At 37.6% G+C, this 27,235-nt stretch overlaps 2 protein-coding genes and 1 long non-coding RNA gene across 6 annotated transcripts in view; 2 read left to right on the forward strand and 1 right to left on the reverse strand.

Moving 5' to 3' along the window:
- Positions 1-10,366, forward strand: part of MEIOC (meiosis specific with coiled-coil domain) — a 28,105-nt gene extending 17,739 nt beyond the window's left edge. For all 4 annotated transcript variants that reach the window (XM_081342985.1, XM_081342983.1, XM_081342982.1 and 1 more), the window contains exons 6-8: positions 3,313-3,447; positions 4,850-5,030; positions 8,762-10,366. In XM_081342985.1, the coding sequence (XP_081199111.1) occupies positions 3,313-3,447; positions 4,850-5,030; positions 8,762-8,991 (546 nt within the window). In that variant the 3' untranslated portion in view covers positions 8,992-10,366. The remainder of the gene's footprint in view (positions 1-3,312; positions 3,448-4,849; positions 5,031-8,761) is intronic.
- A 1,853-nt stretch (positions 10,367-12,219) lies between these two features.
- CCDC43 (coiled-coil domain containing 43) lies at positions 12,220-20,242 on the reverse strand. The gene is made up of 5 exons (XM_081344309.1): positions 20,051-20,242; positions 18,593-18,680; positions 18,050-18,185; positions 17,328-17,386; positions 12,220-16,788 (listed from the first exon to the last, which is right to left on the reverse strand). Exons 1-5 carry the CDS (start codon positions 20,213-20,215, stop codon positions 16,601-16,603), a joined length of 636 nt encoding a protein of 211 aa, XP_081200435.1. The 5' UTR covers positions 20,216-20,242; the 3' UTR covers positions 12,220-16,600.
- A 49-nt stretch (positions 20,243-20,291) lies between these two features.
- Positions 20,292-27,235, forward strand: part of LOC308677692 — a 28,051-nt gene continuing 21,107 nt past the window's right edge. Inside the window, exon 1 of the long non-coding RNA XR_014028548.1 lies at positions 20,292-20,363. This is a non-coding gene — a long non-coding RNA (uncharacterized lncRNA). The remainder of the gene's footprint in view (positions 20,364-27,235) is intronic.

The following is a 27,235-nucleotide window of genomic DNA, read 5'->3' on the forward strand; positions in this document are numbered from 1 at the left end:
GTCCATAAAACAGCAGTTTTGGCTTCATTAACGTCCTCTTCTAGATTTCTTTCTTGTGGGTAGAACGCAAATTATAAAGATCAAGATAATCTCCATGCTTATTTCTATGCAAACATGTTCTGTTGCTGGGTATGTCATGATACTCATGGTATTTGATATCTGATATCAGAATACATATATAGAGATAGTCCTTGACTTACAACAGTTTAGTGACTCTTCAAAGTTACAATGCCACTGAAAAAAGTGATTTATGACCATTTTTTACATTTAAGACCATAACAGCATCCCTATGGTCATATGGACAAAATTCAGATGCTTGGTAACTGACTTATATTTATGGCAGTGTCCTGGGGTCATGTCTCTGAGAAGCAAAGTCAGTGAGGAAACCAGATTCACTTAACCGTGTGACTAACTTAACAACTGCCACGATTCATTTAACAAATGTGGCAAGAAAAGTCATAAAATGGAGCATAACTTGCTCTCTACATGGGGCTGCCCTTGAAAACCACCCGGAGGCTTCAGCTGGTGCAGAATGCGGCTGCACGGGTAGTGATGGGAGCTCCCCGATACTCCCATATAACACCTCTGTTCCATGAGCTGCATTGGTTACCGGTTGCCCTCCGGGTGAGATTTAAGGTGCTGGTACTTACCTTTAAAGCCCTACATGGCTTAGGCCCGGGATACTTGCAGGACCATCTGCTACCGGGAACGAATTCCCATCGCCCAGTACGCTCACACAGAGAAGGCCTCCTCAGAGTACCATCTGCTAGACAATGTCGGCTGGCGAACCCCAGGGGAAGGGCCTTCTCTGTGGGAGCGCCAGTCCTATGGAACCAGCTCCCCCCTGAGCTTCAGATGGCCCAAGATCTCCAGTCCTTTCGCCGCGGCCTCAAAACACTCCTTTTCCACCTGGCTGACCTGGACTAACAGGCATTTTAATTATGTTTACAATTTTTAATTTATTTTTAATTTTAATTTATTGCACAGATGACTTTAATTTTAATTTTATCTTAATTTCTGTACTTATTATATGTTATTGTTGTTAGCCGCCCTGAGTCCTTCGGGAGATAGTGCGGGATATAAGTCCCATTAATAAATAAAATAAAATAAAAAATAAACTGACTTAACAAATGTCTCACTTAGCAACAGAAATTATGGGCTCAGTTGTGGTCATAAGTCGATGTGTGGACTCCAATCCTTTTCTTGATTTCAAGAAATTGAATAATTTGTTAGTTGAATTTTAAGATACTTAATATTTCCAGAGCCTCTTTTCTTTGTTATCTTCCAAAGGGAGAAGTCCATTCTGGATGAAATGAGTTTACAATCAAATAAGGATTTCATTTTGGGACTTTGTATCTTCCTTTGATCTGTCAGAGATTTAAGATACTTTCCCATAATAGTGGCAGAAACATTTCTCTGATTTTCTTATTAAAACAATCATCTTGAGTTCTAAGCCTTATTTTTTTATTTGCCGTGGGCCCCAAAGGTGTTTTCTATATTTTATTTATGTACCTGTTTAAACAATTTGTATAGCTGTCCATCTCAAACAATGGGTGTTATACAAAGTTTTAAAAATATCACAAAAGTGCAAACTCACGATGTCCCAATTAAACAATAATCCCCAAAACAAAAGCACATCACCACATCAATGTTGCTCATCTAGCTATTTTGCTCCAAAGCCTGGAAAAAGAGCTAAGTCTTCAGATCCTTACAAAATCTTAACAGCATCTGGGCCATCTGGATCTCTCAGGGGAGATCCCAGATTGAGATCTGGATAACCCATAGTAACTAAGTCTCTAAAAGACTTTACTCATACCTGGAGAATCCATTAATCATCCTTCTTAGTTCGAGTGCAGGTTTGAATTAAGGTTTATATTCCAATGTATGCTGTATGTGATCTCCGTTATGTCTATCATTAAAAAAACATACCTAGAATACATTAGGGTTTTTTTAATCTCTAGAAAGAATATTGATAAGGTGTCAGATCCATACCATCCACAAGCGCTTCCTGAATGGAAATGTACTTCTTATCCTCTTGTGATGCACAGATGGTATTTTGATCAGGAATTTTACTGATTATTGTAAGCTGCCTAAGTATAGGCAGCAAATAAATTTTAACAAATAAACAAATAAATATTATTCTCAAGACCTCCCACTGAATCTCTGATATCTTCCAGGCCCATTTCTGTAGTACAGGTAAATAATCATTAATTTGACCAAAAGAATCTCCAAGCTGATTCCCCTTTCTGTTTATAAATTCTTACACATTTTAGCAAGATATTAAAATGAATATTAAATATATATCCTTATTTTGTCTTACTGATTCCATTTTTGTGCCATTTAATTCCAGTTGTCTAGGAAAGAAAGCAGCTAGCCCTTTTCTGGCTAATTAGTTTAAAGATATTAAATTGCAGATCCTATGATAGCAAATTTTCTAAACTTTCCCTTGTTGCCCATGCACTTTGACAAGACTGTCACCTTAACTGTATTTTCTTCTTATGTCTTCTTGTTGGAAATATGCATGGCAACTTTCTGGATATACTTTCATTAAATAATATGTTATTATTTCATACTAACTTATTTAAAAAGCAACTTTAGTAGATGCAGTTTGCCACAGATCTGTTCTTACTCACATGCCAGTCTGGTATCACATTTAATCTGAAGGTTCCTTCTAATTTGATATAAAGGAGCTATCTAAGGTTAAGCACTATTTCAGCTTCAACTAGGTTTATCAGATACTAATGATAAAATAATAACTTTTTGTCTTACTAATGCTATCATATACATTTTTAATTTAAGTTTGGCTGTAGAAAAGTAGAATATATAGCAACAGCTATAGCACTTAGACTTATACACCACTCCACAGTGCTTTACAATCCTCTCTTAAGTGGTTTTAAAGAGTCAGCACATTGCCCCCAACAATCTGGGTTCTCATTTTACATCTCAAAGGAAAGGAAGGCTGAGTCAACATACATGGTTATATAATTACAGGTTACATAATTTTGTACTTCCTCCATGCCAACCAGAAAGAAACTTTACGTCTGACCAATATCAAAATTTTAATGTTTTTTATTCTATTATTAAATTTAACAAGTTATTCTCTTCTAAGATTGTATGACTGAAATTTTGAACTGTAAACTTCTGCTAGGGAATATATATTACACACACACACACACACACACCCCACACACACATTTAACAGTTGGAATCCAGCAGTTATGTTTGGAGCTGATATCACTATATGCATCCGTGAAGTGGATGCAAATAACTATTTTATAGTCTTAATGTGACATTAGTTATTCTGCTTTTCAGACTGAATCTGCTCTTGCCAAGAATTACCCTGGGAAGAAGGTATCTAGCACTAATAACACTCCTATCCCAAGACTGACATCAAATCCATCCAGAGTTGACCGTTTAATTGTGGATCAGTTACGAGAGCAAGCCAGAGTGAGTTATTTAAATTTCAGATCTCATATTTTATCAGCTTTGTTACTTTCCCCAAATGAGCGCAAACATTCTGCTAAACAGAAAGATTGACCTTTACATGCAGTGAAATGTTTCTTTAACTTTTTATGCCTTGCTCCTCTACCTCACTCCTAATAGACATGACTGCACAAAACAATTTTATATAATTCATTTGATGTTGGACACAGTTTGTTTCATCTTCAGTCCTGTCAGTTCTAAGGAAGGAGGACTGAATGCAGTTTCCATCAACCTTTCTTGCTATAAGCTGGCATTCCTGCTCCCTCTTACTGGTTTTTCTCCTGCTTGTGCTCTTGGGTTAGTGATGAAAGTAGAAGCAGGCATGTGTTGGGAAGGGAACATCACCACGTTAAAAAAAGGAGTAAGTACCTTCAAACACTGAGGAAAAGTATTTGCTTGCATATTTTAATTCTACAATTATCTTCATATCATTAATCTGAAGTTTATTAAGATCTGAAGAACAGTTCAAGGAGATAAATAAGTGAAACAAGTTACACAATATGACTTGTCTTGGCAGAGGACATAGAATTAAAAAAATACTTTTAGAACATTCGTGAAAAAAATCTAAAAACTGACAGTGATAAGTAGAAACAATAGCAATAAATACATTAAGCAATAACCACAGCAATACCATAAAAATAGACAATAAAAAAATGGCAACATCAAATTGGGCAAAGCCTTCTGAATCAGTTTGATTTTCACTGTTTTTAAAAAGCAAAGAAAAGGTAGGCAATTACTTTGTGGAAGTTATTCCACAATTTCTATGCTGTTATAGAGCAGTGACATCTTGCTTCAGCTTGTCCCTCCCCCAACCTCCCAGAAGTGAAGAATTTTTAACAATTATTCCTAATAGATCTAATGGGTTGGGCTGATACTGGCTGGAGTAAGTGGTCCCGCAGGTACAGGTAACTTTATCATGATCCAATTATTGTAGTTATCAGTAAAAAAACAACCCCTGAAATATTGTTCTATAAATATAATTTTCAAAAACAAAATGTTTTGAAACTCTTAAATTCAGAGTAGTGTATAAGCAGGCATATACATAGAATGAAGGCTATTGCTAAGCACATTGATTTGTGCTTCTTAGATTGTAAGCTGCCCTGAGTCTTCAGAGAAGGGCGGGATATAAATGGGATAAAACAACAAAAAAAATGGCATGGGGATACTTTAGCAAACACAAATAGGACAGTTGCCTTGGATTCGCAGAAATGTAATTCTTTGAAATATTTAAAAAGAAATTTCATAGTTTTATAGTGGGGCCTTCAATAATATTTTTTCTTTTCAATATTTTTGAGAAAGGGTTAAATGTCTCTTGACAGAAGTCAATTATGATGGAGTTTAAACTGTTTTCTATTAATATTCATAGGTTGTGACTCTGCTGGGGAAGATGGAGCGGCTTCGAAGTTCTCCCCTTCATGCTAATATCTGTACTGCTCTTGATAAGCACTTGGAAGCAATACATGTTGTACAGTCCCGCAGAAAGGACGAAATTGTCAATGCTTCACATCGGCAAAGACAAGGAGGCCCCCGGTGTCAAGATGACAGAGGTAATACATAATAATAGAGTTGGAAGGGACCTTGGAGGCTTTCTAGTTCAATCCCTGCCAAAACAGGAGACCCTATATCATTTTGGAGAAGTAGCTGTCCAATCCCTTCTTAAAAACCTCCAGTGATGGAACGCCCATAACTTCTGAAGGCAAGCTATTCCACTGGATAATTTTTCTAACTGTCCGGAAATTTCTCATTATTTTCTGTTTGAATCTCTCTTTGACAAGTTTCAGTATATTACTTCTTGCTATTCTCCGAAGCACCTGAGGGCAAGACATGTCCCCTTCTTTGTAACAGTCCCTCAAATATTGGAAGACTGCTATGATGTCAACCCTATCTGTTCATCATATGTTTTAGTCTTCAGATCCCTAATCATCTTGGTTCATCTCTGCACTTTTTCTACAATCTCAATATCTTTTTTGTATTGTGGTGACCAGAACTGGGCACAGTATTCTAACTGTGATCTTACTAAGGCAGTATATAACGATATTAATACTTCCTGTGAACTTAAAGTAATTTTTGTTAATGCAGTCTAGGACTACATTGGTTTTTTGGCAGCAGCATACTGCTAGCTCATACTTAAATGATTGTCCACTAGGACTCTTAGATACATCTCACAATTACTGTTGTTGAGTCAGGTACCACTTATTCTGCACCTCTGTATTTGGGGTTTCTTGCCTAAGTCTAAAACTTTAGTTTTCTCATTGCCAAATTGCATTTTGTTGGATAGCGCCCACTGTTCAAGATCTTCCTGGATCTTGAGTTTATCTTCTAAAGTGTTTTTCTATTCCCCCTTACTTGGTGTTGTCTGCAAATTTTATGAGTTCTTCTATTCCCTCATTTAAATCAACTGTGAAGGTGTTGAAGAGTATTAGGCCTAGGACAGAACCTTAGGGTACCCCACTGCATATTTCCCTCCATATAGATCTAGTTCCATTAAGTGCTACATGGTGAGTACAGTTTGTCAGCCAGTTACATAGCCAGCTGGTAAGTATTATGTTCACAACATTTCACTGGTCCATTAATTTAGCCACTTTGTCTAAATGCAATAAAAATTTGGGCATGATCTGTTTTGACAAAACGTATTGGTTTTTAGTAATAGCTTTGTTTGCTTCTAGGTGTTCACAGATTTGTTGTTTGATTATCTTTCCTAAAGATGGGAATCACATCAGTTCTTTTCTAGTCCTCTGATACTTCTTCAATGTTCTATTAGTGGACTGATTGTTTCCTTGACTTTTTTATTTTTTGCATGTTGAAAGAATTTTAAAAAATTATTTTTGACATTTATTACAAGTCTTAGCTCATTCTGAGCCTCAGCTTTTCTGACTTTACTTTTGCAGTTTCAGGCTATATCCTGGTATTCTGCTTAGTTATGGGTCCCTCTTTCCATTTTTTATACTTGTCCTTCTTGTCTTCAAGTTTAACAGAGAGTTCTTTATGCAACTATGCTAATTTCTTCTTGTATCTCTTACTTTTCTTTTCAGTGGTATTATGGTGGACTGGGTTTTATAATCTCATCTTTTTCTGATTTCTCAAGCTTCTTGAGTTGTTTTTTCCTTTAAGATTTTCATCCATGGAATTCTTCCCAAATTCTAAGTTGGTTGAAATCAGCTCTATTAAAGTCTAAGACACTAGTTTGATTTTGTTCTATTGCTTGTGTTTAATAATAATAATAATAATAATAATAATAATAATAATAATAATAATAATAATAATAATAATAATAATAATAATAATAATAATAAAGTTGGAATGGATCTTGGAGGTCATCTAGTCCAACCCCCTGCTCAGACAGGAGACCCTATTCCAGTCTCTTAACAACTTTTGGAAGCAGGCTGTTCCACTGATTAATTGTTCTAACTGTCAGGAAATTTCTCCTTAGTTCTAGGTTGGTTCTCTCTTTGATTAGTTTCCATCTGTTTCTTCTTGTCCTGCCTTCAGGTGTTTTGGAGAATAGGTTGACTCCCTCTTCTTTGTGGCAACCCATGAAATATTGGAACACTGCTATCATGTCACCCCTATTATATTATATTATACTGAATTCCAAAAGGACATGGTACTTTCCTCCAAAGGTCCCACAACTTCAATCTCTTCTATCTTTTCAACTCTGTTAGTAAGAATTAAGTCCAGTATAGCTGACCTTGTAGTTCAGAGGTCACCAACCTTTGTCGGTTGGCAGACCAAGTCCAGTAAAGCTGACCTTGTAGTTCAGAGGTCACCAACCTTTGTCGGTTGGCAGACCAGAGGAAAAGGGAGGGAGAAGCATTTTACATGCGTGCGTGCAGTTTGGGCCATAAGCACACGTGATCCACAAATGGGGCAGGGCTAACACCTGTGATACTCGCTAGCCCTGCCCCATTCTTGTGGGGCGCAGCGCCTTGTTTCCACGCCCCATGGTGTGTTGTCCATTTTTGCGCCTTGCAGTATGTGTCAGCCTGTTTTTGTACGCCACAGTGGCCCATTTTCGCACCCTGTGGTGCAGCGGCAACCCATTTTTGCGCCCCATGGCACGGCCTGTTTTTGCACGCCACAGCCGTGGCACTAGCGTGAGGGTTTGCATGCAGATGTGCGCATACTGGCCAGCCTGTCCCGTGGCCTGGTGTCCAGAAGGCCACGGCCCACTACCGTCCCACAACCCACAGATTGGGGACCCCTGCTCTAGTTCTTTTCTCTACATTTTGGGAGACAAAGTTTTGTCTAGAATCTATTTGATCTCTAACTAGGGACAGTTTGCCTTCCAATTGATATTAGGATAGTTAAGTCCTCCAATATTACTGTGATGTGCTTCTTGCATATCTTAATTAACTGAGCAAAAAAGGTACACTTATTAAAGTATTCTATCTTTGCATATTTTTTAACAAAAACTTGTTAGCTCTTAATATTTATTACTGAAAGGAAAAAGTTTATTTAATAATAAACTTTATAAAAATATTTAAAAAGATCAAAATAGAGTGCAAGTACGCTTGCCGTAATAATAAAAAAGGGTGAGATATTATATTATGTACCTTTTCAAAGATAGAATTATAATTCTTGTATTTTTTTACTCTTCCTTTGAAACCATGGTTATTGGCATATTCTGTATTGATTAATAAAATGGAAGATAGTTATGAATGAAAGCAAATATATGTGTTTCAGGATAATGTTGCAGGATCCAATGTGGGTCGGTTGCCAGCACTAGAGGTTTTTTTCTTCCGAGCTTTCGGACTCGTGCTAGAGCCCCCATCTTCTCAGGGAGCTTCTCTCTAGCCCGCATAATTATTAAACTTAGAAATGAGTGTGCAGCACTGGATTGAAAGCAGGACAAAATACTTCATATCTGGCATGGGTGCACTCTCTGTACCTGGGGTGCCAACAGATATAAAGAGACTGCCCGCATCAGATTCAAAGCACTCTTGCCCACTTCAGATTAGTTATTGTACACTTTAGTTAGAAATATATTCCATTAAAAATGGGAAAACTATATAGATAATTTTTACTCTTATTACATTGTCAAAGCAATGTCAGGATTTCTCAAATGGGAATTCCTTTCATGTTCCTTTTTGATAGGAATAGGTAATATTATAGTTACCAGGTCTGTATGATTCAGATATAATATTTTTCTCCCACAGTAGTGTAAAAATAATGCAGTATTGCTGAAATGAATAGCAGATATTGGTGTGGGTTTGTATCTTAGTAATGATTTTGAGTAGTTCATAAGAATTTATATTTTCTATTTTTTCTCATCTTGTAGATGTCTTTGCTCTTGCATTGGCTATTAAAGAGATGTGCATAGCAACACGTAAAGCTCGTACTACACTGTGGTGTGCTCTTCAGATGACATTGCCTAAAACAACCTATACATCTGTACCGGCTGAAATGGAAAAGGTTCTACAAGAGCTCGTAACATCTCAAGATAAATTGTATGATCAGATAAATAGTGGCAATCCTATGATTCAAAGGGGAGATACAAAAAAGCATTGAAAAGCAAAGGCAAAACACAAACACATATAGCAGTATACTAAAAACGGTAAATATATGTTTAAACATTCTGTCCAAATTAAAAATAAATACAAGAAACTAAAGTTGGCTTATGTGAATCCAGCAGCTGATAAGTATCAGTTAACATAAGCCACAATGTCTATGTTAAGAGCTGTAGGAATCAGTATATTAATGAGGTTGAACTATTGTATTGGGTTCAATAAATCAGTACATTTTAAACTTCTAAATCCATTCTACAGTGTAAGTACACACAGTGAGAGTTTGGTTGTATAATAAAAATTCTTTTAGATTACAATATTACTTTCAAATAATGAACTGAATTACTGTCACATATTATCGTTTGCGCAGTCTAGTGAGACAAGCTTTGATTGTGAAAAGAAAAAGGGTTTCATTTAGACAATGAGTACTTGGAAACAGAAAGAAAACAAAGCTAAACATACCCGGTATGAAAATTTAAAAAAATGAAAATATTTAAAGGAAGATGTATTTATGAATTTGAAATCTTATTCTAAGCTTAAGTACCAAAATTAATTGATTTTCTCAAATTAGTGATACTGTCATAAAGTTATTATCCAACCATGCATGTTAGGGAACATAAAAAGAAGTTCTGAAATCATTTGTACCTATTATTTTAAATAATATCAATAAAGCGTTGCCTGTTTCAAAGTATTTAAATGTAAGCAAAAATTACATTTATGTAATCTGTGTCCTTACAGTTGTGCTGCAACTAAAATAATGAGTATTATTTTTAATACCCTTGGTTTACTTTAAGGGTATCAAGAAGTTCTGAAATGCACTTTCTTTACGGTTACACTTTAGCCAGTTTGGTTTGAAATTGTTTAATGTATATTTTGTTTCCTTTGTTTGCTTCTGCATACTTTAGCACTGTTGAACAATTGCTTTTGTCTTAATATCTTTTAATATCTTTTTATTGAATGTGAGTAACTTATTAAATTAGCATGTTATTATGTGGCTCAGGAGATCTTGGGTTTTAAAAATATAGCATGAACATAAACTGTATAATGTCTGGATAAAATTTATTAATCTGCCCTTCGCTAGGTACACAGATATTTGTGTTCTTCCAGCGTTTAGAAATCCTGGTGCGCTTAAAAAGTATAATCAAACCACATAAATTGCCTTTTAGATGATGAGAGGAATTGATTGAGATTGCAAGAGAAAATATAGGGAACAATTTTGATCATTGATATGACATTCCATGCTGCCAAAATAAACTGCAGATGGCAGCAAATTCATACCACTATGCTATAGTAGCCACTGCAAAAGATGGGTTGAGTTTTGACATTGATGTTTCATGTTATGAAAACAAATATTGTACTGACTTCAGTCTCTCAATTAATAAACGATTTTGTTGCAATAATTTTTTCTTATGTCTGCCTTGTCTTTCATAGACAAAATAGTAGCAAATAGATTTTTATAAATTTTAGGCTCACATGTTTCGCTTTTCCAGATTTTTACCAGCTTTTAGCTGTACTTTCTAAATGGGTCTGAGAACTAGGGATGCACTTCTATTCAATTTAGGTGGGAGAGGCGTTTTGGACCCAGCATAGTGTGCTTCCTGTACCTATCATTGGTTCCTTCAACAAACTATGAATGTCCTGGAACTGCAAGCCCAGGAAAAGGAGTGACAGGTAACTTGACCATATAAATATCAGATCCAATGCACTTTTCCATTTTGCACACTCTTATGGAGAATTTTAGTACTATTTGTTCAGTAGAAATGACAAAATTTGACCTGGCCAATATTTGGAAATAACATAACACAAAACGTAAACTTCCAGTTCTTATTGGATAGATCAATACAACATTTAAGAGAGATTATTTCCTATTTAATGAATTGGGTAATCTACTTTTCCTTGAAAATAGATGTTTATTTACACTTTACCTTTATTATTTTTATAAATAACTCAAGGTGATGAACATACCCAGTACTCAATTCTCCCTCCTATTTTTCCCATATAAAAAACTGGAGTGAGTTGGGCTGAGAGAGAATGACTGGTCAATGTTAACAGTATTTTTAGATGTTGTGATCACTTCAAAATCACCTCTGTAATGTTTGGGTTGTTGCAACAAACTTCTGCCTCTGAGAGCCACTCAGTGTCTAATATTCCTGAGTGAATCTTGTATCATTGGCAGTTGTAAAAATTGCCAATAGTTTATAAAAGACTGCTTAGTTTCAGATCATCCTTTGAAAAAGACCCCTGAAGATGAAATTATCAGCATTCTCTAGCCTTTTGGATTCATTACAATTAGTTTAAAGCAATTTCCATCAAACAAGGAATCTTAACTTCAAAGCTACACAAATACTATTAATCTCATCAGCTCCATAACATCTGCTTACTCTACAAATTTTTTTCCAAGCATTAGAAAAAACCTAGAATCATCTGAGAACTCTGAAAAAAGATACCAAATGTTTCCTTTGGTACCTTCAAAGTAATCATCTCAGTTGCTATCTTGCAACTTTTTTTTCCTGGTTATGGACTTTTGTTTCCTACATTGATCATGTCCTTATCTGTCTAATTGGTCTGAAGCCTAAACTCTTCAGCTGAGTCCAGCCAGTAAGCCAGTTTTCAATTCACAGAACTGCGTTACAGAAGATCAGAAGATCAGTAGTTTGTGAAGCCATGATTAATATATCAATCAATACAGATGTACTGTCAGTTATCATGATGGGACAGATTTTAGTTTTCAACAAACTTTAAATATAATTCTGGTTCCTCATAATATGCCTGCTATCCTCCTATTATATCTTCGGAAAACTGTCTCCCTGATCATCTTGTGGTCAGATTCTGCAATGAAATTCTAGCTGCCAAAGAGACTCTTCCTCCAAATTTCCAGTAAAAATTCTTCCAGTTGTTTCCTGAGGATGCTTCATAAATTCTGACACTGCCCATGTTATTGATTCCTCCTACGTTGTATTACTAAATCTTCTGGAAGTCTTGCCATCAAACTCATGTGAACTCATTATATTAACATCAGTGTTATGCATTTTTTCATTTCTGATAGGGAGGATTCTAATTCTGATTTTTGTTTGCATCTAATGTCTGAACTTTGTAATAACTACATCTACATTGCCAGAACTCTAGATTTGATGTTCAACAAAGCCAACTTACAGTACTTATTTCTTTATGTTAGAGCATGCACAGTCTTATTGCGCTGAGGTAACCCAGGAGTAAATACAGTAAACAGTGGTTTGCATTAAATGGTGGTTTATATTACACTATCTACAATATACACTAGGAATAAAATACATTCACGTAGTAATACAGCAAACTCCAACACACAGCAATTACAGCAGGAAACGGATGAGAAAGACTCCAGCAAAGCCTTCCCTTTTATATCCAGACTCTTAAAAGGATACACACACCTGCTGAGTCATTCTTATCATTGCATCATCCACCTTACCTTATGTTACATCATTACATTAGCTGTTTAGCCTTTAAATCATTATCCTGACACTAGCTTTTGTTGTTCATTTTGATTAAACTCTAGTTGCCTATATTCTGTTTTGCTCACTTATCCTCCTACTCCAGGAAATTGAAGTGCACATAGACTAAAAGATAAATGCAATTTCTTTTTCCAACATCACTATCAACATTCCATAACAGCAAAACATAACAAGGAGCAAAAAATACATTGTTCTGGTAATTAAAGAGAACAGAAAATTAAACTCAGCAAATTGCCAAACTTATTCAGCTGCTGCATTAGCTATATACAGTATGATATACTAAAATTTCTTAAGGAAAAGAAGGAAGAGATATTTCTCATTACTCGCTTTTAGTCAAGAAAAATCATCCAATACATTTCTGAGGCCTTTACAATGCTAAAACACCAAAAAGCCATTCTTAAATATGATTTTTATTTCAGTCCTATACAACTGGTGGCGATCATCTAGCAGCATTCAGGAAAGGGCGGTATATAAATCTAATAAAATAAATAAATAAATAAAATGATTGAGGTCAATGTACTTATATAAAAGATTTTGACAAAGATGAGAAATCTTTTTGATGGCAATGAATTATGTAGCTGTACAACTCTCAACTCGGAATTCAAAGACCACAATCTGCTGCATGTGAATAGATCAAACATAATCCAACCTTGTTCCCATTTCTAGGATTTTGGGCCTTGGCTAATTACCAGGGGACACTTTTTTAACAACTGATGTACTAATTGCATTGATGCATCCAAACCAAAAAGCTGGCTATTAATCACACCACATTTCTTTGGAGTACATCAGCCAAATTCTATTATTTCAAATATTTATTTTATTTTATTAAATTTATATACCGCCCTTTCCCGAAGGACTCAGGGCGGTTTACAGGGTATTTAAAACAAGGAATACAAAAGTTAAAAACAATTAAAAAATTACATCAATCCCTGAAAAAAATAAAAAACCCAATAAAATTAAAATTCTCAGCTTGGGCCAGAGAGCTCGAAGAGCCAGGTCTTCAGGTCCCGGCGAAATGAACGGAGGTCAGGGCAGTCCTAAGCTCCACAGGCAGCTGGTTCCAGAGGGCAGGCGCACCCACTGAGAAGGCTCTCCCCCTGGGTGTTATCCACCGGCAATCTTTTACCGGCGGCACCCTGAGCAGACCCTCCCTGTGGGAGCGCACTGGACGAAGGGAACTTGATGCTGGCAGCAGGTGTATATATCCAAGCTTCCTTATTTCAAACCTGTATGCTGTGTCACATATCATAAAGACCATAATCACAGATTCAGGGTGTTTGTCATTTTGTCCTGGAAATTCCTGTTGTGGTAGAAACAGTAGTGGAGGAGAGGTGCAAGAGGGGCCACCATCATTACATTACCTTTGACGCTGCAGTTTCTTACAGCATTGCCAGCACCATTGCCAGCCTCTCAAAGGTGCTTTTTTTCCAAAAGGCAACTGTTTTTTCCTTGGTACCTCTCCTTGGTTGGGGAAGAGATATTGTAGTAATTGAAATAAAGGGACATCTCTCCTAACTCAATTCTGCTGCTGTGAAAATGACAGGGAAGATAGCAGTGTGACTCTCCTTTTTAGCCACCTGCTCTCCATTACCTGAACTGTTAGAATTAGTTGTCGGTAAAAAAAATTTATATTGTAACAGGAAATCTAGCAATTGCTAAAACAAGGGACAAATAAAAACCAGCCTTCCCATGCCAAAGGCAAGGCAGGATAGTCCATTGCAAAGAACGGGAAAGAGGCACATTGAATGCCCGTTCAATTAGCACAGGCACCCCCACCTCCAATGGCTATGTGCTCACTCTCTCCATACCAATAACTACCTTCTCCTAATGGTATCTTAAGATTATATTACTTTGTATGTACACTGAGAGCTTTTGCTCCGGAGACAAATTCCTTCTTTGTCCAATAACATGTGGCCAATAAAATACCTACTCTACTCTTTTACATTCCCATTCCCATTCCATCCCATATTATTCACATCAGGTGCTAGAATGTACCTTTTTAATCAAGACCCTCTGAAACTAATTGTTGCAAAGCCTCTTCCTGCATAGGTTCCTCAGGAGAATGAAACATTATATAAAACTCCAAGCTGACATTTGGAAAAGTTATGTGAAAGTTAATATAGCTACATTTAGTACAGTAATGGCACAATTAACAAGTTGGAGAGAAGATACGTATAAAGAACAAGTAATAGTGCCCTATGAGCATTGACAAGGAAATTATTTTTAAAATAAATTTAGTACTGCAGATGTAAAGAAAACATGATTTGACAGCAGTGCCAACAGTATATGTCACAACAGCTGTATCCTTAAAAAAATCTCAAGACATGAAGTTATTGGAACACAGTATTAATCAAGTAAGAGATGAAGTAGTGAGTTCTTTCAACAAAATGTTAGAAATATTTTCTTATTTGTGATCAGATAGTTATTGGAATAGAATAATAACTTTGTCACTTTAAGTATGTCTTTGCTAATATCTCAAAATGATTAAATGTTGCAATTAATACCAAGACCTATTGTAATAAATAAAAGAATGGGGCAAATTTAATGTAGCCTTCCTTTACTTGATGTTCTCCTGTTTGTGGCCTTCAATTTTCAATAAATCATCAGTTAATGTATCAGCAAGGAAAAGGTGATAATGAGGAAGGTACAGCAATTACTCTAAAACATTTAAGAGAGTGACTGCATCAAACAAGGGTCTGGAATCAAGTAGCCAGAATCCTGGATGCTGAAATGTTGATGCTGTACTAACACTATAAAACAATAATAGGATAAGTAGCAGGATAAAAAAAAGATGCTTTGGGAGCATCTATTATAATAAAGAGGAAAGCAAAGCAATAACTAAAGGTAAAGGTAAAGGTTCCTCCGCACATGCGTGCTAGTCATTTCCAACTCTAGGGGCTGGTGCTCATCTCCGTTTCAAAGCCGAAGAGCCAGCGCTTGTCTGAGGATGTCTCCGTGGTCATGTGGCCGGCATGACTAGACGCCAAAGGCGCACAGAACGCTGTTACCTTCCCACAGTAGTGGTTCCTACTTTTCTACTTGCATTTTTATGTGCTTTCAAACTGCTAGGTTGGGAGAAGCTGGGACAAGCTCACTCTGTTACGCGGCACTCAGGATTCGACCCGCCAAACTGCCGACCTTCTGACTGACAAGCTCAGCGTCCTAACCCACTTAGCCACCGCGTCCCTTTTTTTAAGCAATAACTAGGCCCCATGTAATTAAGATGATCATGCTTCTGCATTATAGCAAAACTTACGGTAAGCAAGAGACTTCACTGCTATAAACACAATGTGTACACATAAAAATACAAAACATTGTATTTCTATGAAAGAAAAATTATTCTTGTTCCAAAATACTTTCCCTCTAAAATGGAAGTCATCTGAGATTTGCTAAAATTATTATTATAAACATTAAGGATTTTTACAGATAGAAATCATATTGAATTTAGTAGTCTTTGTTTGGGATAAATATGGTAGATTATAAAGAATGCATGGAGCAAGCAAACAAGCATGTAACATACTAGTTAAATTCACAGAACTTTACCTAAGGTAGCAACAGTACAGCTTTGCTGAAATTACACAAAACTTTATTAGGCCAATCCTAAACAAATGAAATAGGTTGTCTCACATTTGATGTCAGATGTTTACTGCATTGCTCTAAATCCAATCTTATATGCTCATCAAGGTGTAGTATCTCTTCTTGACAAATACATGTAGCAAACCAGGTTTTTCCTCAACAATTCTACCACCTATAAGTAACCTTTGGGTAGACTGAATATTATAGAAGCTCCTTAACTTTAGTTTTCATGAAAATACTTATAAGAATAGAAAGTGATGAGGAAAAACAAAAAGTCACCAGTTCTTTGGTTATACATCTTGGCTATGACAATGCAGCCAAATGCTTGGACAGCAAAATTGTATACACAAAATTTTAAATCAAAAGTTTTTATCGTGAGAGGGAAACCATCCCCTCTCCCTGCAAATCTTGCCAAGTGCATGCTGCTGCTTTGGAAAAACAAAGAAAAATGTTCAAAAAGCTTCTGTCTGCTGATCACTCTGGCTGAATGTGCATGCTATGCCATCTTTTAGATAATGGAGGGGAAGAAAGTCCAGCAGCTGTTCTTGGCTACCGCTTCTTCTCGCCTTTTTGTGTCCTCTTCTTCTCTTTCTCCTTGCGTTCTTGCTTGGTCAACTTGTCTTTCTCCCGCTGGAGTTTGTCCCGCTCTTTCTTTCGCTGGGATTCATCCCGTAGATGTTCTCTTTCCAGCTTACGAGCATTCATAACATCTTCCAGGTTTGTATTTTTGAACAAAGCTAACAAGAATTGAGTTGAGGAGAACAAATCTTTTGAGCGTATAAAGCTATTGACTTTATATGCAACTTCTACTTAAGCCATAGAAACAGAGTATAACTTGAAGGAAAACCAATTTCACATGGTTCTTTGGAAAATCAGATTAGTATTCAAATCTCAATTCAGACTTGCATTTCTCAGTGAGAAAAAATATAATTATTTCTCAATTTACTAAGCTTATTCTGAAGAGAAATAAAGAAAAATAAGAGCATTTAACAAAGTAGAAGATGCAACAGAAATTATCAAGAAAATTGCTGCTGCTGCTGCAGCATGATCTGCACCTAATCAATTAATCCATCAGGAAGACATTGAAGAAAGCTGGAATATCTTTCAAGAAAATATTTCCTATAATAATTGAAATAAAAGGAAATTCCATTCTTCTTTACCCAAGATTCTCTTCTAGGGACTGAACACTCTTTAAAATTTTATCCCAATATGCTTCCCCATTATTATTCCAAGAATGACTAAATTTAACTTCAAGAACTATCCTACAAAAGGATACATTTGTTAGAAGCAATAGGCATTGCTGCTGCTCCCAAATCTTCATGTACATTTATTTCAGTGTACTGAGTTAAGGATCATAAAATATTTGGAATATGGAAAAATGTACTAAATGCTTATGAAGAATAATTAAGAGGCCAGAAATAATCTTTCATTCTCCTACTGAAATATTCAGAAATAGTTGCTTGTAGTTTTTCCTCCATCAAGGATGGCAATATAGATATCTTCAACCTCCACTTGTTCTTGGTATGTATTAACCAGAGATTTCTTAGGAATACAAGAAATTCTATCCCAAACTACCATGGTTAAAATAAAGAACTTATCAACATAAGCGTGTTTAATCCATGCTAAAGTCATTTAAATTATTTTGAAGTAGCTTCCTACTTAATGCTGTACCTTCAATAGTACTTATCATATGGGTATACAACCCTTATTATTTTTGACATAATCATAAAGATAACATCTGTTAAATAGATGAATAATGAGACTCCATTCTTTTCTGATTAAACCCGTTGGTTATTGATCCTTGTCCAATCATTATGGAGTATCTTTCTTCTGACCCACATTTAAAATTCTTGCATACATTCTACTCTAAATTTATAACAGAACAGGTTATAACAAAAACCTAGCTAACTAAAGAATACAATTCACCCCATCCCTGAATCACTGAATCAGCCAGCTAAAGAATAGACACTTTCAGAACTTACAGCACAGAAAGGATATTCCTCATCATCTGTCACTTCAGCATATTGTGCCAGGAGAGCAGCTTTCTGAAGTGTATCCTCCTTCAAGACCTCTTTAGGTTTCACCACAATCTGTGCCTGCTTTTCAATTATGTTCGTGATAGCTTGGATCTCATCTGGGGAGGGAAGCAAGAATAAGTAATTATCAAGTCCATCCAAGAAGTTTTTGTTTTCCTTGCATGTGAACATGATGCTTTCCAGAAGTCAGTTATTTCCTCCAATTGGAATGCAATGTTTAAAAAGTCAGAATTATAACAATAACTTTAATTTACAGCCTGAGGTGAAATACATTAATTCCAGAAAGATAACACTATTCAGAAAAATAAAAACAATGAAAAATGAAATGAAACAGAATAAAAATAAAATAAAGAGACTGCACAGTTGAGTACAGAAGCCCGTGTCATGAAATCAAAATGGTAAAAAAAATACAAGAGCGATAAAAACGTAATTTTTGCAATGAAAATCATGGAAAATTATCCACATCCAAGCAACACCTTGAATACCATAGAATGCCATTTAATACCTTCTTTCTTCTCACTGATTTCAACATCTTGGGCCTCTGACCACTTTTCAATTATTTCTTTACAAACTTCTTGTAATACATCTTCATCCTGATCAAGATCAGAGAAATTAGTCAGTTGAATCAAAATCTTATCTAAAACAAAACTATAATTCTATATGTTCTGTAATCTGAAATCCACTAAAGATGCAAATCTATACCTTTTTATAATTATGTAATTATTACACTATCAATGGTTGAAAGTGTGTCTTAATAGGGAAGCCCTTAATGCTAGTTGATGCCAAATTTATCATATAGCCTGATCATTTAGTGAAGAAATCAGCTCATAAACAGAATTATATTTTAGACTATGGACTGATTTAAACTGCTTCCTAATAAAAACTGAATCACTTGAACTGTAGCAGGAGAAAAATAGAACAAATAAATATATGATTCCCAGAACAGGAGAGGTAACTTAGAATTTTGTGACTCAGAAGAAAGTATTTTGAAACAGTTACATAAAAGTAGATGATAGGCTATGAATGCAAGTACCACTTATTATTCAATGTAAATACACTGATACAGGATTGCAGCATTACCACAAAACAGGCTGGTGTGTTATTAGGCTTGTTTTTTAATAGTGGAAATCAAAAGAAAACATTATTGAGTTGTAGTCCTGAGACACAAAAGACTCAAAACTTTTGAGGCAATCAAAAAGATTCTGAAAGTAAGTTGGGTGGTTTCTAAATTTGATTGATAAATAAGTAACTTTCACACAATTCCAATCTCAAAAAATTGAACTATTTTCTTGCAGATATGTTTACAACTGTCAGCAGCCAAGTTGCTATTTTTGTTCTTATCCCCTAAACTCAAAAAGAAATGCTTACATTCTTAGCTGTAGTCTTGGTTTTATTTCTGTACCCTTTTTACATCTAATACTTTTATTATGGTTACTATTTTACTGCTATTGTAGTTTATGGCACACTATATGGTTTGATCTGTGGTTGCAACAATAAAACTTACATTAAGACTTTTCAAAACGCTTAATACAATCTTGACGAAATCAAGGACAGAAGAGTAGAACCTCCTATTTGTTAATGTAAGGAATGAGGATGTTTGATATGGAACCCAGACTCTTGCCTAAACCCATTCAGTGAATATTAGGAATAAACAAAATTTGAAACCAAATTTGAAAACGTAACTTGTCACGTGAATAATAAGTAGAGACAAAAATTAAAACTATACTCGGTGCAATACACCTAAATAGATAGCTGTTCCTGGAATTCATCATGCGCACTTTGGATACATTTTACACATACGGATAAAATATATCCCAAAAGAAAGGAAAAATACGAAATCCATTTTGATACTGTCATACGAGGGGGAAGGAAGAAAGAGGGGGAGGGAGGGAGGGAGGGAGGAAGGAAGAAAAAAAAAATAGCTACGGAAGCCGGTCAGGACCAATTAGCCGTCCATTCTCACCTGTTCCCCCGCAGCCAAGGCCCCTGCTAGCCCTTCCAATCGCTCTGCATCGCACTCCGCTTCCCGCAGTACGCCTCGTATATATCCACAATATACATCTCCATCTAATCCCAGGGCCTCGAGACGACTCTCAAGCCAAAGCTCAAAAGCGCAGGGCGCCGCCATCTTGGGTCATAACCTGCCCGAAGTAGCAGCCGCGAATTAATACACATGCGCAGTGCTCCGGCGGCGGAAGTTCGAACAAAGTGTTCGGATTGGAGGGTACGCTTCGAAAAAATAAGCCTTGTCATCTGGTAACTCTCGACAGAAAATGGTATTAGTGCAAGCTTTTAATTTAGCGGTAATTGTGTCTCAAAAAGTCTTGTTTTCAAAGGAAGTAGCAACAAGCAGTAGGAAGTACTGTTTTTTCTAACTTGGAAGTATTTTACATTGCCTTCTTAGGAATTTTTTTAAATTTAAATTTAACCTACTGTCAGGCTTTACACTTGGACTTAAAAATAAATCATGAATCATAGCTCAAGTGCCTAGCTTGACTTGCAAAGATAATAGTCACCAGTGTTCAGCTATATTGCATGTACATACATATACATACATAATAGTTTGAAGGGACCTTAGAGGTCTTCTAGTCCAACCCCTTGCTCAAGTAGCCATTTCAAGACAGTGGCTGTCCAGTTTTTTCTTTAAAATCTCTAGTGACGAAAGTACCCACAATTTCTGAAGGCAAGCTGTTACACTGGTTAATTGTTCTCATGCTTAGGAAATTTCTCCTTATTTCTAGGTTACATCTCTCCTTGATTAGTTTCCATTCATTGTTTGATTACATTACCTTTTTTGGTTGCTACAGCACATTGGTGACTCATATTTAAGTGATCATCCACTAGGACTCCATGGTCCCTTCCTGTTTTTGAGCGAGGCTTCATCTAATCTGTACTTGTACCTTTGGTTTTTCCTGCCTAAGTGTAAAACTTTTTCTCTACATTAAATTTCATTTTGTTGGATAGGGGCCTTTCTTCAAGTCTGTCAAGATCCTTTTGGATCCTCAGCTTATCAGGATCCAAAATGTATATGAAGTTATACACATTAGTTTTATCCTCCCCAATACAAAGATATTTTGTATTGGGGAGGATAAAGATATTGGCTTTTATATTTTCTAAAGAGTTTAAACCTGGTGCTTCTTATAACTGGTGTGTCCTGTACAAATAAAATACTAGCAAGTATTAAACAAATTAGACTGCTTAGATTTTTGAGATAATCTAAGACTGAATAGGGATGGGCATCTAATGGGAATCTAGAGTACGTACATATTGAAAAATACAGTAGAATTACAGGCTCATTCAAATCAAAGGAATATAAGATATTGTGCGAAGTCAGCCCCCACCTCCCCGAGAAAGAAATATTTTCAGGAATATTAAAAGGCAGAATATTATATTTTTTTCAAAGGATCTTAAAGGCAGAAACCAATTCCACCACCCCCCCCCCAACAATTCTCTCTGCCCCAAACACAAACCAGGTCTGCAGAAATGCAGGTGTGATAATATTGTCAGAAAAATTGGAGCCAGGTAATTGGGATTAGAAAGACAGATCTCTAGAATCAACAATCCCTCACACTAAAATAAATCCAACATAGGACATACTCATCAGCCACAGCTCCAAGGAAGCAGGATATGACCTTTGGGACGTAATAGGATTAACCCACCACCATCAGAATACCAGAAAGACACACTCAGCCTCAGGTCAAAGTTCATGCCACAGGAACAACTCCAAACAAAAGCTCAAGAAGGTGTAAAAACCCACCATTCCATGCTACATGTGGTCAACTTTCCTAGAGCCATGCTTTTGTCTCGCTTTGCTATTCTATAAATTACAATCTTCTTTCTAAAGCATTCTCCATTTTGTTTATTCCCTGCTTCGACGACGCTGATGAAGATTTTTCTTTCAACAGTATGTAGTTCATTTCAGAATTTAAACTAGAAAGGGATGTGGTTAAAGGTCTTTTCCCAAACATGAATATCATGTGAGATCCAGATCTAGTCCATCTAGAAGTAAAGTACTGTACTGTTATCAGATCTGAGCTGCAAAAGTCTGAACCATTAGATGGCAAAATATATTTTACTATATCTCTTTGTTGCCATTTAGTGTTCATGTGGATATTTGCAGCCCAGAATAAGTGCCTATATTAAGCATTTTAAGCTTCATAGGAAGCAGAACCACAAAATACCCAATACATTTAGTCTACCATATTGTATAAATTTAGTTCATCTTGTTACTTTGTGGTTCAGTGTGTTCTGTGAACTCAAACTCATTAAACTGGATTTCTTAGTGAAACAATCATTAATAACTATTCCCAGGTGCAGTATGGTAATTATTTTCATAAACAATGCTATCTTTAGATATTTAGAAACTGTTTATACCATTTCAAATACTGTAGTTTAGGACTTTTAATTCCCAGAATTCATCACCAAACTTTTGGCTAAAAAATTTGATTCTCGCAATCCAACCCATTTGGAATGCATCAGATTAGAGATAGCTCTTCTAGGCGCAAGTGTTTTGCTTTACAGCATGCTATCTTCTAATTTAAGTTTTTAAAATTTTTTTAAACTTTTTTTAAAAATTAGGCAAGGACAAAGATGCCAGGGGAAACAATAGGACCTGTTCTGTATTATTTACTCCTGATATATGTGTTGGCTTATATCAGTGGTATTCAAACAGTACCCTAGGATTTAATGAGAATTATCCAGGCATTCCACGTAATAGTTTCTCTTTATACTGTAGGACAGGGCTTTTCAACCTTTCCACCCATTGTACCACTTTTAGGATAAGGCAATATCTGAGTACCACCAGTCGCCCAGCAAAGTGTCAAAAACTTGACCCCCCCCTCCAAAAAAAGGAAAAAAATGATAAAGTACAGGTAGTCCTCGACTTACAACAGTTTGTTTAGTGACTGTTTGAAGTTACAACGCCACTGAAAAAAGTAACTTATGGCCATTTTTCACACTTATGACTGTTTTTAGCATCCCCAGGGTCATGTGATTTACATTTGGATGCATGGCAACTGATTCATACTTTTGACGGTCACAGTGCCCCAGGGTCATGTGATTACCTTTTGCAACTTTTTGACAAGCGAAGTAAATGGGGGCAGCTCATCACTCAGGTTGCAGGGTGCCTCTGTGGGGGGATCCATTGGTCTCTGGTAGAGGGGGGTGGGACTGAGGTGGGTGCCCTCCTTCCCTCCCTCTCCCATTGTCCCTTCCTTCCTTCTTTTCTTCCCTCCTTCTTTGTCCCTTCCTTTTGCAAGCAGGAAATCTTGCACAGAAATTACAGCCGGGGATTCCCCCCCGCTGCCACACACACACACTTTCCCTGGCTTGCCCTGCATCTGGGGTTTCCTCATTTCTTCTTTCCTTCCTTCCTTCCTTCCTTCCTTCCTTCCTTCCTTCCTTCCTTCCTTCCTTCCTTCCTTCCTTCCTTCCTTCCCTCCCTCCCTCCCTCCCTCCCTCCCTCCCTCCCTCCCTCCCTTCCTTCCTTCCTTCCTTCCTTCCTTCCTTCCCTCCCATTGTCCCTACCTTTCTTCTTTCCTTGCTTCCTTCCTTCCTTCCCTCCCTCTTTGTCCCTTCCTTTTTCAAGCAGGAAATCTTGCACAGGAATTGCAGCCGGGGATTTCTCCCCCCCCCCACCTCACACACACACTTTCCCTGGCTTGCCCTGCATCTGGGGTTTCCTCATGTCTTCTTTCCTTCCTTTCTTTCTTCCTTCCCTCCCTCTCTCCCTTCCTCCCTCCCTTTCCTTCCTTCCTTCCCTCTTTGTCCCTTCCTTCCTTCCGCTGGTTGCTCTCTGTGAACTGGAGCCCATTGGCGGAGATCGGGGCCAGCCATACGGATTTATTTATTTAGTGTATGGCTGGTCACACACAGAATTAAAAGCACTTCATATTTACAAGTTAGAACAGTTAAAACAATTTTTTTTTTAAAAAAGAAGCAATTATAAAACCTAAGAGGAAAACAGAAATAACATTTCAGAGTTTAATGTTGAGTTTGGAGATCCAGTCAGTAGCTGCCGTTGTTACGCAGAGGAAGTCGTTAAAATCTCCTGGGTATCTTCTATTAATGCATTCCCTCATGTTGGATAGTCTGTCAGGGAGCCCCGCAATCACATTGTGCTGAAGGTGTCTTTCCCCATTTATACAGAGAATCAGCACATACCCCATGAGTCGTTCTACTTCTATTGTATGTCACCCATATGTGTCGGGGTAGATTAAATCCTGGAGGTATACTATTAGGACTAATATGCTCAGAAATATCTTGGGAGGTATAGCTACTCCATGCTTCCATCCACTTTTGTATAGTGCTCTGATGTTCGGCCAGCAGCTTAAGCGCTGTGAGGAGTGGTGGATTTCTTGACTGTAATCGACATCTCAAGAGATCAGAGGTATAGGCATGAATGGGTAGAGAGGAGTTTAGCAGGATCTTACTATACTCCCGAATGAGAGCTTCTTGTCGTCGTAAGTGCGGGGGAAGTATGTGGCTAAGAACTGGTAGCGAGTGAATAGGTGTAGATTTTATGCACCCAGTAATTAATCTCATCGTATGGTTGAGTTGAACATCAACAAGTCTTGTATGTGAGCTGTTTATCTATACAGGTGTGCAGTATTCTGCTACAGAGTAGAAAAGCCCAAGGGCTGCGCATCAAAGAGTTGGAGCTGAAGCTCCCCAAGTTGTTCCACATAGTTTTTGCAGAATGTTGTTTCTGCTGTTAACCTTGGCAGCCATATTCTGAATATGTTTTTAAAAAGACAGGGTCCTGTCTAAGGTGACCCCCAGATATTTTTTGGAGTTGCCTCATATGGGAGCAATTTGTTATTTAGGTATACATTGAGTTCTCTTTTTGCCAGTTTATTATTAAGGTGGAAACATGATGTGACTGTCTTACTTACGCTTGGGATTAACCTCCATTGGTGGAAGTATGTGCTCAGAGTTGTAAGGTCGGCTGTAAGTACACCTGTAACTTCGATGTCCTTGTGGCTATATGCTAATGCCAAGTCATCAGCGTAAGAGAACTTTGTTGATAGTGTGGGTGGTATATCGGAAATATATAAGTTGAATAAGGATGGGGCCAATACAGAGCCCTGAGGGAGTCCATTATTCAGATGTCTTTGCTTACTAATTTTATCGCCCATGATGACTTGAACGGTCCTTGCTGAGAGCATGTTATTTATTAGGCGGCCCTTGGTACTACAAAGGACAGCATGGAGGAATTTGCTTAATAGACCATCCCTCCACACTGTATCATATGCTGCTGTGAGATCCACAAATTCAACAGATGTTTTCAATTTATTCTGATAGCTGCTTTCAATGTGGCTAGTAAGACTAAGGACTTGATCAGCACAGCTCCGATAAGATCTAAACCCAGCCTGTTCAATCGGTATTTGTTCGTTAATTTTCTGTCCAATTCTGTTAAGTATCAACCTTTCAAGTAGTTTATAACAAACACTTAACAGAGCAATGGGGCGATAGTTTTCTGGCTTGTTGCTTTCTTTTCCAGGTTTTAATATGCCGATTACCTTGGTTCTCTTAAATTCTGGAGGGAGCTTATTGGAAGTTAGGATATCTGTGTAGAATTTTGCCAGCCATTCTCTTGTGCGAGGCCCAGAATGGATGATAAATTCAGGCATTACTCCATCAAAACCAGGAGATTTTCCAGCTTTGACATTCTTTGACATTCTTCAGGGCAGTATCTATTTCAGCCACTTGGAAGGGTCGAGCATATTCCTGGCTAGGCGAGCACAAAGTTTTTAAGTGCTTTAGTTCTCTTTTCACTAATTTAGTATGTTTCTTATCATGGGGTACTCTAGTTAAGTTGACAATTCGAGTTGCTACTTCATCTGGAGTAACATCTTGTTGTTTGCGTTGAGCTGGTTGGTCTCCTCCCAATTTTTTCAGTAGGCTCCATGCCTTCCTGCTTGAGTGTTTAAAGTCTAATCCAGACGTAGTTTGCTCCCATTTCTGCCTGCGCGCCAGGTCAAGGTTATGAAGAAGTTCATCGGCTATCTCAGCATCACCATTCTCTAGATGTTTTCGGTACAGGTTTTCGCAGGTTTCATTCCATCCTGGGATATATTCCTTGCGGAAGCCACGTGGGATGGAGTTTTTAGCCAATGACATGATTGCTCTGACAAAGCGATAGTAGCTTTTACTAACTGCCGGGATACATCCTATTGTGTTCTCAAGGTCCATCGTAAACTTTTCCCAGTTGGCCATCTTCAGGTTCCACCTTGGTCGGGGTATAGATCTGATAATAGGTATCTTTATTCCTGTCTTAATGATAATAGGTCTATGTTGGCTATGGGGGAAGGTTGGTAGCATTTGTCGAGAGGCAGGTACAGGTTTGGTTTTATCTTGTGTAACAAAACATAAGTCAGGGTTATATTCTTTCTTCCATGCAGCTGATTTAAAAGTACCTCGATCTTTAGCATCAAAAACTAGGTATAAGTTGTTCTGCTCTGCCCATTCGCAGAGGGTCTCGCCATTAGTATCATTAAGCATATATCTCCATTGGGTATGGTGGCTATTGAAATCTCCTGAAATCATACGAAGTCACCAGCTGATCGGCGGCCCCAGATGCGGCCTCCTGGGTGCACAGTGTCGCACCCATGGACCGGCCTTGCTGTGTTGACCCGCCGGAGCTCTCCATGGACTGGAGCCTGTTAGTGGAGGTTGGGGCCAGCTGTACAGAGTCGCCAACAGTTGGGGGGAGGGAGTCAGGCGGGCACGTTTTTCCCTCCACACCTGCGTTCTGATGGCTTTGCCTGGTGCGCATTAGCAAAACAAACGTGGGCCTCGATTCCCACTTGCTGCTGCGGGATGAGTCCTCAAAGAGGCCGCACGCTGTCTGGCCACTTTGCTTTACCCTCCATAAAACTGGGCACCTCGGGAAGAGGAGAGGGGGAAAGGTCTCGAGCCCCGGGAGGCAACGTGAGGGGTATCGCAAGCTCACGGGGTGGGGGAGAGGAAAAGAAGATGGAAGAGACTGAGGCCGCAACAGAGAGAGAGGGAGAGAAAAGGGGAAAAAGAAAGGGGCGGTTGTGAGGTTGGTGCTCAGGGCTGCGATGCAAACGGTCTTAAACACCTATCTGCCGAGGGAGTGGATGGCTCTGTCCCCTTCAGGCTTGCCCTTGCTTCTGAAGTAAGA

This window comes from Vipera berus (assembly GCF_964194415.1).
Source record: "Vipera berus genome assembly, chromosome: Z".
In the NCBI taxonomy this organism is placed as follows: domain Eukaryota; kingdom Metazoa; phylum Chordata; class Lepidosauria; order Squamata; family Viperidae; genus Vipera; species Vipera berus.